Source organism: Euleptes europaea, chromosome 7 (genome assembly GCF_029931775.1).
Source record: "Euleptes europaea isolate rEulEur1 chromosome 7, rEulEur1.hap1, whole genome shotgun sequence".
Classification (NCBI taxonomy): domain Eukaryota; kingdom Metazoa; phylum Chordata; class Lepidosauria; order Squamata; family Sphaerodactylidae; genus Euleptes; species Euleptes europaea.
In genome coordinates, this window is record NC_079318.1 from 49,516,713 (window position 1) to 49,536,841 (window position 20,129).

The window sequence follows — 20,129 nt, forward strand, 5'->3', positions numbered from 1 at the left end:
TTTTATACCTTCCTCCTTGGTTTTTTTTTTTTAAAAAATTGTTTTTTCACATTCTCAATGTAGTTTCACCTATTTCGGTCATCTGTAATGTGGCAGAAAAGAAATTCATATCTTGTGATCTATTACCACTCTTCCTTTTCAGGATAGTAGTCTGCTTTTAAATTGTGTGTTAAAATCTTCATAATAGGTTTTAAAATGCAATTTAAAAGCAGACTGGGGGGGAAAGAGTGGTACTAGATCACAAGATATGCATACATATTATAACATCTGCACAATATCATGAAGTTCTACAGAATAGGTTGCTTTTAAGCATCAGTGAGTACTGCGAATTATTTTAAAATCTGGAAATTAAAGCTGGGGAAATTCAGTCACTTTTTAAACCAGCCAGAGTACACAGAATCCAGATATAGAATTTAATCCTGAAGGGGGGTGGTAGATCCACTGTGGCTGGGAATGGTGGAGCCACGCTGCCTCCTCAGAGACTTCCCGCTTGCCACGGGCGCGGGGGGGAAGCATTTTTCAAAATTAAAATAGGAAAAATGGGGTAAGTGACCAAAAAAAGGTTAGTTATTATGGTTTTTAATACGTTTTGTGCAGAATACACCTACCTCTGTAAGTCATCTTGAGCTACCATTTGAAGATGGAAAAGGTAGAGCAGATATATTTTAATTAATAAATATGCCATTGATTGTCAAATGCTGAGAGCTAGCAAAATGTATTGCTTGTGAGTTCTCAATGTGACCTGGTTAGCTGTTGCATGCAGGAGGTCCTGTTCGTAAGGCTGGTGATTTATCAGTGAGAAAAGGCTCCTCCTCTTAATGCTTTCATGTTTTTCGCAGCCCTCATATCCGATGAGAGAAGAATTCTGGAGAATATGCTGGGTTAGATCCATTGGAAAAGATCGTGAAAGGAGCTGGGGGGAATGTAGCTTAATTGCCTTCCCTGAAAAGCCTACTGTTGGTCCTGAAAGAGTCACTACATCCATGAAACTCACTCCACAGCTCGTGGAAAGCCACCTTTGAAAACCAAAACACATTATTTCTGTCCCTGGCAAGAGTCCTGTATCTTAGGGAGGCTGCACGCTGCTTCAAGTTGGGAACCACTTGCCAACCACAAGCGCCACCAGGCTAGGGTCGCGGCCACTTTTTCAAAACATGAGGCAGGTGCCAAATTAGGGAACAAGGCACAGAGGAGCCACAGGTGGCATGTGAAAGAGCCATATGCGGCTGATGAGCCACTGAGTATATCTGTGCTACCCCAGCTCTTTACTTCTGGATCCAATGCACTATTCTCTGTTTCTTTTCAACAAACATCAGTTCGCCATTCCCAAACATCAGTTCCCATTCAGATGTAACATATATAACAGTAATGGTAGAATTGGCTAGCTCTTTTTGCAGAAATATTTTTGAGGAGTGATTTCCACGTGCAAGGTAATATGCTTCGGAGACTCAAAATACTGACCTATGTCATTTTACTTACTAGCTTCATTGGTCATTTTTTTTAAAATCGCCTATATGATCAAACATTGAATCCTTTTGAAATGAATTTAAAACAATGCACCTGCTGAAATCTTCTTTAATAAGTGTTACAACAGCAGTCCCTGGAAATGGCTAAAGAGATCCTTTCATATTCTGAATGAACAGCACAATAGTATTCATTGAAGGAAAGAGATTATTCCTTTACCAAAACGGCTTTTCTGTCCTTTTTGAGATCAAGAGCAGAACTCCAGCCATTTTAACATTATCCTGCTGAGTCCCCTCACATACTGACTCTCATATAAAGCCTTTGGACTAATTGCAGCATCCAACAGGGATCAAACCAAAGGATTGTACAGCCATCTGCAGGAACACATTGATACTGTTTCGGAATTCTGTTGATGTTTTCATAGTACTTCATGATTCTAGTTGAGTTAAAGAGTTGTTAATTTTAGCTTAAAAACAAAGCACAGAGTAATGTCAATTTACTGCTTAAAAGAAAGGAGGGGAAAAAAGATTGTGTTAAAGGTTTATGAAGGTACAGTACAACAAGCTTTCCAGATTAACTGCACTGAAATATAGTGACTTGGATCCCGTATAATATGGCTGTGGGAACAAGGATTTCTGCCCATACAGCATGGTTTTCCTGCCTCCTGTAGCAGCCTGAAATGCCCCCACCCCAAAATCCTGTTTTGTGGGGAGAGGGGACCCTCCAGGAACAGATTGGGGGGGGCATTTCAGGCTGCTGTGGGGGAGGGAGGAAAATCATGCTTCATGGGTTTAAATCCTTGTGCCCACCGAAATGTTAGTCTGTATCCAACCCAGTAGATGTCAGTTTCTCAAAACCTTAATTGGCTACCTGTTAGTTTCCAGATTCAATTCAACTTGTTAGTTATTACCTTTTAAAGTTCTTTATGGGGCTCACATATTTATAGGACAACCTCTCCCATTACTGCGCCCATCCACTCAGCTGATCAAGAACTTTTAAGGGTCCCTTCTTTCAAGGAAATAAAATTGGTGACTGCTTATGCTAGACTTTTTTCCAATGCTGATCCCACCTGGTAAAACAGCTTGCCAAACAAACATTATTTGTTTTTAAGGAAGCTTTGTAAATCACAGCCTTTTAATGATTTTTAATGTATGTTTGTGTATGTGGCCCAGTAATTAGAAACGGGGGATTCATCTTTATCTGATGTTTTAGTTCTATTATTCTACTTTATTTTCAATGCAAACCTATGCGAGTTACTTTAGTTGAAGGCCATGAATTTCAGATTTTACATTAGGAAGGCTATTCTAGAAGAGTTTCTGATCATTTAAGAGCTCTTAATCAGTGCCATTTCCATAAGATGCATTTCCCCCTTCACTGCACGACTACTAGTAGTTGAATAATTTGTTCTCATAAGAGTTCATAAAGAAAGTGGGTTCCTGTCATTTTTTTAACCTGGCTAAATATAAAAGAAACACAACATCAGCCTTACCTGTCATTCATGCAGAGCTAAATTACCATACACAATACATTTATTTATAAGATTGACACATTGGTTTAAAGGTAACTTGCTTTGGAAGAAAATATATTTGAGTTCCCCGACAAGAGATAGGTTTGGATCCAGACATGCTCAACGATTTCTACCTGTGGAGTGTAACTTTCTCACAACCACCCTCCTGTGGCAGCCTAAAATGTCCTCCAGGATAGGAATGGGGGGCATTTTGTGTGGCTGCAAGGGGGGCAGGAAAATCACACTAAACAAGCAGAAATCTTTGCACCCCCAGAAATGGTATCCTGAAATTGAAGCCATAATCTGGGAAGTGTATGACTGACGGAAGGTGGAATGTGAGATAATTGTGCTCACTACTGAAGCAAATTAGACAATAATAAAACAAGTATATAAAATGTCTGGATTTCTTAAATATTGCATGTTGGATATCAATTTTAAATTACTGAAAGCTTGAAAATTTTCATATTTCCTATGATTCTTTTCAGAGGGGATGTGACATATAAAGCCTATAAATAGGATCCAGCAAGGCTCTATCTTACCTATGACTGCATTGTATTCCAACGGGGTGAAGCTGGGCTTGCAATTCTTTAGCCACTGTTTTAACATACAAAGTACTGTTCTTTCACATGCCACTATCATAGTGTTATTTTTGTGAAAGCTGTAGAATTACCCCCACTCCTAGCTCACTTGAGTGAAGGGAAGAACTTACCAAGGTTCTTGCTTTGTTTTTTAAGAACTGATCTCATGATACTTCCTACACAAAGAGAATCTCTCTGAAGGAGAAAAATGCGTGAAAGTTTGTTTTTCTGCAAAATGTATGAATAGAAAACCAAGTCCTGGCTGGAAAAATAAGCCTTTGTATCAGCTTAATACTTGGTGAAACATATGGTTAATTTCCCTATGCAGTAATAGTGGTTTGGTTTCAAATAGCTAACTTCCAATAACTCTTCTAATGAAAAGACTTTCTCAGTCAAAGGAAAACTTTCTCTGTTGGAAAAAATTAGCTGAAGATAGTCACTGGATCCAACCCAGTCTCCGTGTAGGACAGATGTCCTATGAAATGACCCTTTGTAACATGTGAAAATTTAGTAAGGAGAGTAGTAGGGCTCCAGTTAAGAAACCTAAATGCATATTCTAAGGTGAAAACAATCATATCAGAATATTTAAAAATGAAGATGAATGCAGTATGGGATGCCTTGCTCCCCCATAAAGGAAAACGTGCTCCTGGACTAGCAGATGGTCTCACCTGGAAGAATTTCTTGTTTAGTTAGATCCTGAAAATGATAGCAGTACCTTTATGCTGTGTTTCACTTAGATTATTCTTAGCATTTCAGACTACAATGTTTGAAACAGCTGTTTGGAGTAGTTCATATCTATTTGCCATGCAACATAATAAAGTTTGAAATTAAATTGTAAGGGAAGGGGACTTTCAGCAGAGAGAAGAAAGCAAGGGAAATGTCAGTATAAAGTAGCAGATTACAACATATACCAGTAAAGCAGCTTTTAAAAAATGCCTGATTACAAGGCAATTACTGCTAATAGTCCGTTTCCATTTACGATAAATTCTTTTCTGGGGCCCCTCTTTTTAGTATCATCCGCTACACAGGAATGTTTTAGAAGTTACAGAAAGGAGAGAAAGCAAGTTTTAAATAACAAAAGGGGTGGGAATTTTGAAAATGTAGCAGCAGTCCCCCCCCCCCATTGTTGCTGCTGTTTGTTCACTTAACCAGAAGAGGCAAGACAATAACAACAAATAATGTTTTTTTTTTTTTTTTGGCCTACTAGTACAAGTTCACACCAGTCTGGCTTTTGCAGCCCTTTCCCTTCCCTCTGCCACAACTTTGCCTCTGCTGTGACACTTCCAGGCCCGCTTCACTGCTGTGCAGCTGATGCCCTGTCCAGGCTTATATTTTTCTTCGTGACAGTGAGTGTTCTTGCCAAATGCCAGGGACCATAGTCACATCTGTTTGTCTCCCAAGCTTGTCTGAGGCTGCTCGGGAACACTTTTTATCCAGGGGGCAGCTTTAACTAGGCCTAATACTCTGGAAAGCTCTCTTTGTAAATGCGTACAATGAGGCGACAAGTTCCTATTGTCTTTCCTTTAGAAATTATTCCCTTTGACACGACTTGCTCGAGTCCCTGTCACCAGCACGTCAACAGCCAGGTTTTCAGGCAAGGTGGTCTTAACAAGTTCTATCCCCCCACTACCAAACAACATGCCTAGCTTCCTGCCAGAGCGCTATTTATAAAATGATAGCTTGCAGCAAGCTATGGATAAGTGAGAAGAATCAGGGAAATAGCCATTTGCAATCTTCAAGTCTGCATCTTCATATTAAGGAGTATATTAGCAGGGATGGTCCGAGTTTGCTAACTCCCATTTCAGGAATTTATAGTGCAATCCGAAACAGAGTTACAGCCTAGTAAGTCCCAAATATAGTAGAATAATAATTGTAAGTATGCCTAATCAGTCAAATGTTCCTGTGGTTGATCCCCCCCCCCCCGCCCCCCAATGTAAATATTCAGTAATAGTCCTCACATCTCCCTGGCCCTGTGAATGAATGAAGTGCATACTTTTTTGTGATTGACTTAACAATGCATATAAAGAAAGATTCTGTGAAAAGCAATACTGCTTGATAATGTCCTTATTTATTTCATCATCTGCCTTAAACTTTGAGCCACTTTTCCTGCTACACCTCCTGGTGAAAATCAGATGCTCTGGTAGGCTTGTTTTCTATTTTCACCCACACATTGAAACTCTTTAACATCTCCCAGATGTGTGGGCTTTAGATTCAGGGACAGTTTATTTATTCGTTTATTTCTTCCATTTCTGTCCCGCCCTCCATCCCCAGTCGAATCGGGCCTGGGGCAGCTCTTTGCAGTAAGCATGACAGGTTCCCTTTTTGCACATAATAACTCATGGCGGAAGCAGAACTGCAAATTCTCTTGTACATCCACTGTTCACCACAAGTTGTTAAAATGCTGAGTAGTCCTTATTGTTAAGACAGTAGATTTGACCAAATTTAATTGATCTTGTTTAGAGAGGGGACGTAGGATTTGGGATTATAGTAGAAACTGTTGTCTGTTTTTTTAACTTCTTGATAAAATTGCTTAATTATTCGCAGTGTGCAAAAGCACCCTACTGCTTTTCCTCAGAACAGCAGGAAAACTAAAATTGATCTTCATCCTTAAAGACTAACAAAATTTCTGGCCGGGTATAAAGCTGGCAGGGTATGAAGCTCAAGACAATGCATTATCCTGGATTGAATAGAGATCTGGAATTCCTGTCTCATTACCAATGCTAATTTCTCCACGCCTCCTACCCCTCTGCATATCACACCTAATTCAATCACGCCTGTTAATGTCGTTTACTTACTTTTGACATTTACATTGCCATTGTGTGTCTAATACACTCTTCTCTACTTAAGGATAGATGGAATCACATTCTAGCAATATCTGAAGAAGTGAGCTGTGGCTCACGAAAGCTCATTCCCTGCCAGAAATTTTGTTAGTTAGTTGGACTCTTGCTCTTTTCTACTGCTAGTGACAAACTAACATGGCTACCCATCGTGATCTAAAACTGATTGTGACTACCTGGGAGGGAGATGTTGTTATGCCACTGAAAACATATTTTCTGTGACAATGAAAAGGGCACCTTCAATATTAGAAATTGGAGGAAAGGCTGAAAACAAAGCAAGTATTTGTAACAGCCTAAATAGCTCAGAGTTTGTCAGAGGTCAGAAACTAAGCAGGGTTAGCCATGCTCAGTACTTAGAATGGGAGACCAGAAAAGAAGACTATGCAGAGAAAGGCAATGGCAAAACTATCTCGTCTCATCTTTTGCCTTGAAAACCCTATGAGGTAGAACTTCATGGGGTCACCATAAGTTGGTTGCTACTTGACGGCACTTATTATTATTATATAATATCACAAAAAGAGCCCTGCTGGATCAGATGAGTGATCCATCTAGTCCAGCATTCTGCTTCACTGAGCGGCCAAACCCTTTGGCTTGGAAGGCCATCAGACGGGGCATAGAGGCCAAGAACTTCCCCTGATGCTGCCTCCCAGCACTGCTATTGAGAGATTTATAGCCTCTGTATTTAGAGGTTTCCTTTGCTTACCATAGCTAGTAGTCATTGATTAACCTGTCCTCCATGAATTTGTCTGATGTCCTTTTAATGATATCTATGCTAATAGTTGTCACTGTGTCCACTGGCAATGAATTCCACAATTTAATTATTTTGTTGAGTATAGATGTATTTCTTTTTTCTGTTTATTATTTATTATATTAGTCCATATTATTATTAATCTCTGATGCACTCCATTTGCCTTGAGTCTCAATGAGAAAGGTAGATGGTAACTAACATAAATAAAATAAAAATAAATAAATCTCAAAAAGGACATGATCAAGCTGGAAAACATGCCACAGGAGCATGTACATTTGTAGGAATTCTGGGGCATCTCCTACAAAGCAATGCTCAAGCATTCCGAGCTCTTTAGTTTAGGAAAAATACCGGGAACGTGATAGAGCATCACAAAGAGTTAGGAATATTCCATATTACGGAGTCTGACTGAATTATTATTAACAGTTAAGTTTGGTTTGGTTTGGTTGTGGTTTTCCCCCCTTCAGTGGGACCAAGTGGCAGTTAGCTATTGTCTGCTCCTTACTGCTGGTTTCAGAGGAGGCTGAAGTTGGTTCCCAGTTCTTTATTCACATTTCCTAGTTCTTGAATGATATTGAGGAAAATTTAAAAGCTCTGCACCCCAAAATAAAGTTTGGACCACCACATATCATACACCCACCACCACCACCACATTCAGGGGACTGTGCCCTCCGAAAGGGTGCATGCTGAGTCTTGGTCCAAAGTCCGGTTCTTGTGCCAGCTGCTCCCAAGGGGGGTGCTGGGAACCAACTTCAACCTCCTTGATTTCAGAGAACTGCAGAAACGAACGTAAGTGTTGCCTGCCTGGGCAAGCCTGAACATACATTGTCTTGTGTTTCAAATCAAACACAGATCAACCTAAAACTACTACCTTGAGAACTGTCAATTTTAGGTTGATCTGTTTTGTACTGCCATTATTATAAAAGATACCCAGAGCACTGTATTGAGACACTTAATAGCATGAGACTGAAAAAAAAAACCTTTATATATTACTAATTGAGATAGACTGGATCTACTGAGCAATTGGGCAATATTTTTTCATGCTTAACATTCCTATCTGGATGTATACTTTGGATTTCTTTTATCAGTTCGTTTCTTTGCCTGTTCTGAAGCTACATTACTCTGCAGCTGATTGCAGTTTCTTTAAAGAACATCTGTTTTACATGGTATATCTATCCTGACTTTTTAATTAAGACATTTTTATTTCACACTCTCAACCAAACATTTATGAGGTGCCTTACTATAGTAAAAACAATAAAGGAATGAAAGTTAGTGAAATAAAATTAACATCAAAAATCACAGTATAAGAGAAAGCCTAACAATAAAAACAGATGAAATAAACACCAAAGAACTGAAAGAGCACATAAAAGCAGAATACGAGCAGAGCAAGGTATAAAAACCAACCAGGGCAAAGAATGTATTTACAAATGGCTAATTTGCAAATGTATTTGCAAATTTCTTTGCCTAGCATTTGAAACTCAAGCTCATCTCCAAACAGAGATGCATAAAGGCAGTTTCAAAGGCAAAGCAGAAAAGGCCTAGCCTCTGGTTGTTATACACCTTTCCTCCTCAAAACCAAGGGCATAGAAAGCAGGGTTTCAAAAGATATTAACTATCAGGCAGGTTCATATGGGAACAAGTGATCCTTGAGATATCCCAGTCACAAACCCTTTAGGGCTTTGGGGGATGTAGAAATATAGTCCTTATCTGTAGCATTTCATTGAGTGGTAGTATTACTGTGATGACTATTGAAATTTAAAGCTTTATATGATCGGTAGATTCTCTTGTATGAAACATTCAACAGAAGAGCTATTGCTGTACCATGTTTTATATTTTGAATGTTTGGGCTGGTTTGAGATGAGTTTTCTCATATATACAGCCAGGGCTCTTATAAGTTATCTGCTGTCTTGCACTAGCAAAACTTGTCATCTTCCCTGATTGCTGTGCTTTGCAAAGAGGATCTTTGATTTCTACTTCAGGAACTACAGATTCTTTCTGTAACTCCAGAATTGAAAGAAGTTGTAAACTGACTGTCTATTAATATCAACTAGCTCAGGTATTGTTAGACATCATTTGCTTCCCCCCCCCTTGACTGCTGCCTTATCTTCTTTGTATGTGCTAAATAATATGGCTAAACCTCTTGGTTAAGAAAACCTGTGTGTTCTGAACTGTCATGGCTAAAAGATGTAAAAGTTCAGTTAACCTAGAGTAGTTGTGTGGCTAGAGACTGGAAGTTGGCAGAACTATAACTGCATCACAGGCAGACCTGTAGATCGAAGCAACTACTCCTCATGGTTATTGAGAGTCCCTCAAAAATTTAGTACAAGGCAAATCTTCTGGTTTATAGAATGTCTTGCAATGGATTTAGTCCTAGCAGTAAAGCTTTGGTAACTAGACCTAATAAACATTTAGCAGTTATCTCTAGGTTAGCAGTAGAAGGGGGGACCCCTCCAAAGGGCCTCAGAATACGTTTATAAAGTTCTGGGAAGTGTGGACAGAAAGTGGTTATTTTTTAAATCCCTCAATACCTAATGCTAAGGCTTATTCAGTAAAATAGATTGTCAGTATTTTGAAGTCAGACAAATAGGAGTGCTAGCTAGATCAATGCAATGGTCACCTCTAGGCTGGATTACTGTAACTCGGTCTATGTAGGGCTGCCCTCGAAACTGATCCAGAAGCTCCAGCTGGTGCAAAATGCCATAGTGAGGCTCCTTAACGGGACCCGCTGTGGGAGCATATTCAACCAGTGCTTCACCAGCTGCATGGGCTCCAGCTGGAGTATCGGATCAGGTTCAAGGTGCTGGTTTTGACCTTTAAAGCCTTACACGATCTGGGACCTTTGTACCTTCAGAACCACATCTCCTGATATACCCCCCAAAGAACATTGCACTCAACCAACACTAATCTGTTGGTGGTCCCCAGCCCTAAGAGTGTGTGGCTGTCCTTGACAAGGGCCAGGGTTTTTTTAGCCCTGGCCCCGGCCTGGTGGAATTCCCTTCCTAATGACATCAGGGCCCTACAGGACGTTACAGATTTCCGCAGGAACTGTAAGACAGAGCTATTCCACCAGGGCTATGATTGAAGGCAGCTGCAGGTTGTCATCAGAGCTGGCTTCCCTACCTCCCCCCTTTCTCCCCAGCACCTTTGGTATGATGGTGTGGGTTCTTAAGTTTTTCTGAATTTCCAGCAGCTTTTCTGTTTGATTAAGCGCCATCATTGTACTTAAATTAAATTATTATTGTTATCATTTTAATTGTTTTAAGTAAGAGATGATAGATTTTAATTGTTTTGAACTGCAATGAATGGTGTAACCCGCCCTGAGCCCGGCTTCAGTTGGGGATTAAGGGCAGGCTAGAAATCAAATAAATAAATAAACAAATAAAAATACTATTGACATGGAATACCCTAAGGTTGGGTGATGTAGTAGTTTTTATTGTCCACTTAAAGAAGTGAAGCAAAAAACAAAAGTACGTGTATTTAATCTTCAAATTCAGAAAGTCATTGAAAAGAGGACTCTGTCAGAGATTACCTTAAAAGCTTATAGTGGTCATATAGTAATAATATAGGTGTTTTAACACCAAGCATTAGTAGCCCAGTGGTAACTTACTATCGACCTTGTGAACACTTTAGAAATTTAATTTTCCAGCTTTCTAGTTGTGAGTTGTAGTGTTTCATTTCACGTTGACTAAGAAAGGTGGTTGGTTTTGAAATTTTAAAATATTCTTTTTCTGTGACTTATTCAAGAAACAGTTCACATGCTGAGCGCCTTTTCTTGTAATTACTTACAGACAAACAAGTGTCCATTTAGGATCTTTATGCATGGGAGATATCAAACGAAGAAGAAAAGCTGCACCACTTCCAGGACCCACTGGTAAGCACTTGCACCATGATAACATACCAAAAAACGTGTAAGTCTGCAAGGCAACATGGAGGAAAATCCTGATAATCCAGTGTGAAGTTCTTAAGCTGCCCTCAGCAGTCCCAAAAAGTCACTTGCTCGAACAGGTAGAGTTGAAGCAGGTAAATCTTTATTGAGGAGCTTGAAGGTACACAGCATGAGCAATTCACGAAGTCAAAGCTGCTAATGGCGGCCAGAACTACAAAGCATAACTTTAAGCATGACACCATCCCAGGTGCAGAGCTAAGCGGGTTGGGAACCAAAAGATAACAGCTCCTAGTAGAAAGCAAGGGAGTGAACCAGCCATAATACTGAGAGGCCAGCTAGGAGCTCAAGGTCGGGGCAGGGAGGGAGGATGGGAGAGTGGTCTGCGAAACCAAATGAGATGTGTGAACAGCAACGGGCCTAACTCATGTCAAGAGCCTGTCAGACTGCTGGACACCGCACAGTGAAACAAACCCACCTGACCTGTTGCTTGACAGAACCAGGCATGAGACTGTCAGAATCCTGATAAAGCGGTCAGGATCCTGACATCCAGTGGGATTCATCTGTATCTAAATAAGCTCAGGACTCTTTAAGAGAATGTTTTGTAACCTGTTTCAATGGTTGATACAGGGGTTTGTGCAGAAAAGAGATGTTTAAATTTAACTCTGAAATCAGTTTGAGCAGCCAGCGTGGCTTATCCCGTGTCTTCTGCTAACTGACCCTGCTCAGTTCCCTCATGTGAAAATGAATATCACATTAATAACCTTGACAACAATGCCTCACTATGACTGGCTCCCATTATAGACCTCGTTTCCCTCACTTTTTGCTCCCCCACCCCCATTTTTCTTTTAAGCTTACAGCAATCACTGCCTTTAGTATGTTACGTCCTTGTTAATTTTCTGCAGAACGATATAGGTTCTTTCTGATTTAGTACAGCTCTAGCTACTTTGCAGCCCCATGGGAAGAGGTTGAGGCAGTTACCAAAATCAGTGAAATTAGAAACTATCTGATGTGTCTGTGTGGGCCCCAAGTCCAAAATCTCAACAGGAGGAGCAACAAACCTAGAAGGAAAATGTGAGGTGAGTACTGAAATGAGAAACAATACAAAAGGGGTACCTAGGCTGACTAACTGTGCAATCCTATGCAGGGTTACTCCAGTTTTAAACTTAACTGAAATCAATGTGCTTACAGCAGAACTGCACTGTAAAAATGTTCCTTATCCCACCTCATCTAGATACTTTCAGTTTCGGACTCTAGAGAAAGAGTGAAGGCAGAGCAGCAAATAAAATTAATTGCAGCATGTATTCACAACTTGTTGCATCCTACTTTAAATCACCATGTCATAACCTATCCTCTTGTTTACCACATTTAAACCTTCCTTTACCTTTCCTCATCATGACACTAGCCCTACATTTGCTATGTGGTAGTGAAACTGGTTTGTATGAACAGTTTTAGTATCCAGTGTTCTCCCCCCTCCCCCATTAATTGTACAAGGTAGATTTCCTCCAAAGGGCATTAAATGTGAAGTCCTTCATGCACTAGACTTCTCCATTCAGGCAAGTTCGTTCTTCTTGATTCCCAGTGCATGTCAGTTTGAAAAAAAATCAGTGCATATTGATAGGATGCATTTAATCAGCATTGCTTAGGTTGTGAACCTTCTATTCCGAGGCCATGCCATGTCTGTTGTGTTATGCACACAACTGTTTTATATACAGAAGTGGTAGCCAACACAAGAATCCAAGTTCATTTTGAAGGATTCAGATATTGCAAAGAAAAAGAACTGAAGTTTCTGAAAACCATTGTAGACATGTCAGAACGTTTGCATTTGTTGCAGATGAGAAACTTGTAATATGACTGCTATTAATTGTTTATATTACTGACAAACAAATGTCTATTTAGGATCTTTATGCATGGGAGATATCAAACGAAGAAGAAAAGCTGCACCACTTCCAGAGAGAGAGAGACTGAGACTGACCCCTGGAGTTATTTAACTTTGGCAAGCCAGTAGAATGGCTTTGAAATTTCACAGTTTCAGTCATCAGTGGCAGAAACAGAACAAGAATATTCTGAAAAATATTGCTAAAGCACCTTAGTGGCAATAATATTTAAAACAAGTTTGGCTAGGTCAAGTCCTAAGGTTCAGAACATATGTGTAGTGAGAAGGAAAATGCTTAATAGCTGGAGAGAGGATAATATAATTATTTCTACAAGGTGATTTTTACTTCACAAGTTGAAAGTGACAGACGGAAGTCATTTTGTGAAATGTATGTGCATATAAAGCATTCTAAAACTAAGTTTTGTATACATTTTAATCTGCACTTCAAACATCACCAGTGTCTTATTCTGTTATCAAGAGCTGATATCCCTGCATTATTTTCTTGTGCAAGTGATAGTAGCAGCAATTGCAGTTCTAATTATTTTACCAAAAAACCCTCATAAATACACACACACACACACATATAAACAATTTTTACAATATTTAAGTGACTTTTGTGGTAATACAAATATTTGAGAGAGAGAGAATGAACTTCAAGGTTGCTAGTACAGTACTGCTCTGAACCCACTCAGACAAAGCCTGTGTAATGTAGCAGGTACTCGCATGACTTATAGGCTGGGGCAAGCCTGGTTGAAGGCTCAGTTTGGCCCTGAATCTCCTACAGTGAGAGTCACCTGGTTGTACCTCCTGCTATAAAAAGCTACCCTCAGAGCTGGTAAAGGACCTGAGAGCTTCTAAGCCATTGTAAGTCTTACAGAGTTGGATGGGAGCAGATGCCAGTGGCGGGGATGCTCCCAGGACCACAGTGCAAGAGATCCATTGTTGTACAGGCAAAAGACATCTGTTGATGCAGTAGTGCTAGTGGAGGCTACAGTCCTATGATTACTGTCAATAAAATGCCAAAGTGTGGCATTGCCAAGACCTTTCATCCTGATCTAATGTAGTGCTACAGCTAGAGATGCCAGGGCACAACTAAGCCTGGAATCAGTACACTGGGCTCTGGAAGCTCTAGTTCCTAATGTTTGTGGGACTTCACCGCAGTTCTTCAGTGGCATGAGAAATGCACTATGTACTGGTTCAGCAACAATTTCATCTGTTCTTGCTCCCTAAGCTCCAGAGTTGAGAGCTGTCACTGATAGCCAAGGGTAAGCTGAGCTCTGGCACGAACTAAGCTCTGATCTTCTGTGCCCGGAGAGGTGAGCATTTGGTAGCAAGACTGGGCTCTTTTGGTTTTCAGAAAAGTATGAAACGGGATAAAATATTTAACCAAATTGCCAAAACAACTCCTTACCCAGTTAGATCTGTGACAGAGGGCCTATTCGGCATATCACGGAATGCAGGATTGTATATAGGAGCATACCACAATGGTATTGGAATTTTATACCGTTCATTTATTTTGAATTTTATTCCACCTTATTCCTGAGGATTAGATCTTGCCGTATGTTCTATTTCATTGTAATTGCAGAAAAGACTTATGGACTTAGCAGGTCTTTGAGGAAAAGATTCAGTTGTCAAATTCATTAATAACCCTGTCTTTGTATGCCATAGGTTGAAAGGGCTTATTTATGCATATTTGGAGGATAGATAGCACGGTAGGGCTAACAATCTAGAATGCGTGTTTGTATATTTGTTCAGCACCTGTGCCACACTGTGCTTTCAGATATATTACAAGGCTGTAGAGTACTGTAGCTAGAACTGTTATTGGCTAAACATTTATTAATTGTGACAAGAACACCCAATTTATTTCAGCACTCTGGCTTATTTACTGCTCTTTCACCTTTGTATTTTGTATTGAAAAAGTAAAATGAATATTGATAGAGTAAGCTATTGATTTCTAAATTTATAGCCTGTTCTCAGCCTTGAGACAAAGTCACATACCAATAGCTCTGTGTGTATTAGTAACAAAGGATGTGGATTTACTCTTAGAGCAATGAAAAACTATTGAAGCAAGAAACTTTTAGCAGTGGAGAGCATTTTATAGTTTGAAAAATGTCATCTGTAAAGGTGAACTAAAGCAGTGAACAAAATAAGGTGAATTCTATCAGATAATTCTCATCCACAGCTGAAGCAGTAGGGTCCTAATCTATATTGTTCCTTTTATTTAAAAAAAAAACAAAATATTTGATTTTATAGTCCCGGATAAAACTCCTTTTTAAAACATTGCAGAAATTAAACCAATGAGGGTACCAACTGAAACAAATGATAGTTCGCCTGCATTTTCTGCAGTTTACATACAGGCTTCTAAAAATGATGAAGCATCGTTGGAATATATTCTTCTTCTGAGAACTGCCATGAATTTTTCCAGGAAATAAACACCTAAAGGAATTGATGGCTAGTGAAGCAATACAGTATCTGACATGGGAGCATGTCATTCTGAATGCCTTTGTCTGCCTGCTAACCACCTGAACAATAATACTATTTAGTATGACCTCTTAGTGAGTTTTATTCCAAAAACAGAATGCCCTTGAGTTTTTCTCTCTCTATGTGTGTATGTGTGTGTATACATGCCTGAAACTCTTTTGACCCTGCATAATTGTGAGCATTCTGCTGATTCCTTATAGCAAGGATCATAACGAGGAAAGCAACAACCAATTCAACTATTCATTTCAGTGCTGCAGTGAACATTCCACACCTTGTACACTTAACTGGATTTGCACAGCCTACACATCAGCAGGCAAATGGGTGATGGGAGTTTAGTAGAGTTTGAGGAATACTATTCATCCAGAGTACCTGGAAGTAACCTGTGCTTCTGAAGTTCTTCTGAGAGAGCACTAATTCACCGAGAAGTTTCTGCGTTAGTGTGGGGCTTGCAGCTTGATTCCTGCATCTGACTGATTATATCTTCTGCACCTGTCCAGGGGCATTCCTCTAACTGGAAGCATTTGGCTCCATCTTCCTATTTAGCTCCTCTTTAGTCCTGGACGTCTTTCCCTTACGCATCTGTCGAGAGAATCCTCACTGCATTTCTTAATCGGAGTTATCCAAGCAATTGACCCCTTTTTAGTTGTGAAAACGTAAGTTAGTATTGTGTTGATTTTAGAACAGGAAAACATATTCAAAACTATACAAAACCAGGCCTGTTGTGTATAAATCAGTGCCTTGATTCTGCAAAACCCAATCACTTTGGGAATTTGGAAGACACTGAAATGCAGTAAGGGGAAAACACAGGTCTGGAAGCTCCATGTTTACCATCAGGTCTCTTCCTGTCTGCATTTAGATGAAAGATTTCTTTCTGATCTCCTTCCTCAACACAGACACACACAGAATAGCAAAATTTGGTTAACAAGTTTCAAAACAGCAAAGGCAATTTCTGGGCACTAGACCTACTGTAAAACTTTAAAATGTGGTCTGAATTGATTTATAACGTGGAACTGCTTCATATGTTACACATTTCTTAGAGAGTGAGCACTTAGTGTAGGGAAAAGCATGAATCCACGTGCAACTCTTGAAAAATTGCAGACATTATGAATCTGCATTATACATACGAAACAGCCCTTGAAACACACCAGTAGCTGTGGCATACTTTAAGTCTCTTTCCCAACTGAAACGCTGAAATGCTGACGTATGACAGTTGTGCAGAGTTTATAAGCAATGTTTGTTCTAAGTAAATGCTTTAATGTTTTGTCTGGGTTGGTAGGTTACATGTCACGTTTCAGGCCAATGACTTGGGTTACCAATTCCGTTCTCTCTCTCTCTCTTTAAAAAAAAAAACATTTTAATGAAAAATCTGACAGATTCTCAATTATGGCATGTAATATCAAGTACTGCTGTAAGGTCATCATGATTCTCTTTAACAAGGTAATCAAAAGGCTAAATGTTTTCATTCCATTTAAAAATTGCCAGCAAACTATTTTGCTGATGTTTAATGTGGTGGTTATTAAACTAAGACTAGAATATGTGGAGTGCCAAGCTGATGATTTGAAAATACTGTGATTATACTGTTTCAGTCGAGGTTACCCAAGTCTACCTTGTGGTGAAGGTCAGCCTTCTGATCTGTTTATAGAAGAAAAGACAGATTTGGGTTAGCTGGATAAGCTGGAGTAAATACCCAACACATTGGGCATGAGCAGTTGCTCCTGATTCTATTTATGATTTGTTCAGAACAAGCTTCCTTCCACATGATGTATGCTGAATAGAAGTTTATGGTAAGGTCTGTTGGAGACTGGTAGCCACTTTCCATCTTATACTCAGTGTGATGACACTTTAGCGTTTTCCAAAGCATAGGATAGATTGTGGGAGAATCTGGAAAACTTACCAAGTTCACAAGAGGGTAAAACTCCTTTTAATTGGGCTTTTGTCTTTCCACTGTTTTGTGGTCTACTTTTGATCTGAGATCTTTTATGGATAATTTTGTGCTGTTTTTATGTCCCTGGGTTTGTCTTAACAGCTTGTTTCTTTTTATACTGATAATTTATTACTATAATTGTAAGCCACCTTGAGCAGGACTCTGGAGAGGTGGCATAAAATATTTTATATAAATAAATAATGGTTTAAGATATTTGCATCAGTAATATCAGAAGATTTGTTTCCTCGTGTTTTATCAAACACTACTACAGCGAACCTTAATTTACAAACCTTTGTGTATGCTTAAGGGCCATAAGCCCCAGTGCATCACGAACGTATGAAGCTGCGTTTTCTGATTCACAGTACCATCCTGAACAGTTACACCCTTCTAAGTCCATTGAAGTCAATGGGCTTAGAATCATTATCTGTTCTGACTGGCAGGATATCCAGCAAAAAAAAAATTCCCCCAGCACCTGTACCTAAAATCTCTTTACTGAAGATTCTGGGGTTTGAACCTAGGTCTTCTGGATATATGTTCTACTCTTGATCCACAGTCGCTCTGCCACTCCCATACAACAAATTCTGCTTTTGCACTGGAGCTTTGGATCTTCCTTTTTCAAAGTTCAACTACCTGGGTATCTGAAACCTTGATGAAAGTCAGAAACAACCTCTAAAGAGGTTGAAGAGCTGCTAAGATAAAGGACATCTTGTGGAGCATAGATTTTTTAAACTCCCTTATGCTCATTTATGGCCTTTGGCCCATATAGTCCTGTATTGTCTATTCTGATAAGCAACAACTCTTAAGTCTCAGACAGAGGTCTTTGCTAGCCCTGCTGTATGAGATGCTTTTAGCTGGACATGCCAACCGTTGGATTCTAAAAAAAATATGTTCACCTCCTTTACTTGGGAGCTGAGGTCACAAGGAATTGATCAGATGTCATTTGTTGACCATGCACTTCAGCATTCTGGCTAAAAGCCCCAAAAGGGGCCTTAAGGAGCAGAGCCTTTAATGATGATTACCGTACATAGGAATCTGAGTGCAGATAGAAGATTAAAATGCAAACGAATGGATCATCTGAATAGAAGCAGTTCATCAACTTGGAAAGTAGGTTGCAGAGTGAGTCCACAGTCAACGCTCGTGTCTGGCAAAGGTGGTGTGGTGGCCTGTTGCATGTGTTCAACATTTAGGGAGCTTTTAGTGATGCTCTGCTGACATAGTGGATTGATAGACCACACCCATGAAAACAACCAGAACATGTGTGAGCATGCATACATGAGCGTGTACACATTTGATTTGAATACCACAACAGCCAATCATATCTGAAGATGCAGCTCAAACTGATTAACTGCAGTGAGCCAGAATGCATTTGCTGGATAGCTTTAAAAGTTACCCACTGTTGACTTAAAACATTTATGAAAAAATTAATGATTCTTTTTAAAAAATTCTCCTACAGTTTAGTTAATTAACTGTGATTTTGCAATTTGTATAAACATTTGATTTTTTTTTTTAAATCACACTACTTGCTCTAGGGAATCCTTCAGGAAAAACAGTGGGAAGACAGCTTATGGCTTTGAGAGCGACACTGTGATAGCACAGCTTCTGTGCATCGAGATCAAAGCCTACGGTTTTAGACCTTTGCATTTTGCTGGCTGGCTTAGCGGCCCCCAAATTGAGAGATGAAGGGAATACTCTGAATATTAAATGCCTTCAAAGAACTGAGGGGGGAAAGTGTGCGAGGTTATAAAGCAAAGCAGCATGTATCTCCCCATTTTCCATTGGATGTTTATCCAACATCAATACAACACTTTAGGAGCCAAATTACTAAACAAGCTGCCAATTAGGCTTGCAGTCAGCTGGATAGATTAGTGGCTAAGAGAGGCAGATACAAGATTTTCATCTCTTGAGCCAATTACTCAAGTGAATTACCATCCACGATGCTCCTTGGGAATTTGAGGCAGAAAGGCTAACTCTACTGTGATAAGGCATAAGTGAGATCCAGGATAGAGGGTCAGCATTATCAGGACACGTAGTGCAAAAATTGCTTGACCAAAAAGAGAGCCTTCTAGGAAAGGACTTAAAGGATTTAGGGCTACCAGGAGTGCTAGAAAAGAAAATAATAGTTGTGGGGCGTCCTGCTGCAACAAACTTGTTAGATTCACGTGTTAATCTTATCAAAGTGAGAAGCAAAGATCCCATTTTCTTTTTCTTCTTTTTTAAGCACACACACAAAAATCTTCAGCATAAAATAGTACCATTTACATTTTTTAAATGCTGAGAAAGGAATATTATACAATTGTAAATCCAAAAAGAATAATTTGGTCACCTCCAATGTGTGCTGAAATTTGTTCATTCTATTAATTATAGGATGAAGAACATACACATACACACTCTGTCCAATGTAATTTAACAAGTTTTTCCTACTCTTCTAAATTACAAAGCCAATAGTCCAAAAATTTAGGCTTTACTCAGTAAATCAGATTAAGGCGTCCCTTGTTGTTTGTGCAAGGAAGTGCTCTTGGTCCTTTTGGTTCCTACGGTAAGACCTCCATTTTGCCATCTTAGGAGAACCATTCCATCTTTTCCCGTACAGCAGAGGAAATGCCGCTTCTAAGACTGTGCCTACTGGAACAGATATGTTCATGGTCTAACATCAAAATAAACATATTTCTTCCAAATCACCGACTTGTTCAAATGTAAATATGTAGACATTTAACTGATTAATTATTTTAGAGCTTATATAGCCCATCGAATATGATATCTGTAGTTGTGTCAGCAGCCCTACAAAAATGGGTATGTCAGAAATTGAACTCACAAATGAAATGAAGACATTGGAC

At 39.5% G+C, this 20,129-nt stretch overlaps 1 protein-coding gene across 1 annotated transcript in view; it reads left to right on the forward strand.

Annotated features, from left to right (window-relative positions):
* The window catches only part of GPATCH2 (G-patch domain containing 2), a 113,797-nt gene that overhangs the window by 87,869 nt on the left and 5,799 nt on the right, over positions 1-20,129 (forward strand). Inside the window, exon 9 of the mRNA XM_056852630.1 lies at positions 10,920-11,002. Coding sequence (XP_056708608.1) covers positions 10,920-11,002 — 83 coding nt within the window. The remainder of the gene's footprint in view (positions 1-10,919; positions 11,003-20,129) is intronic.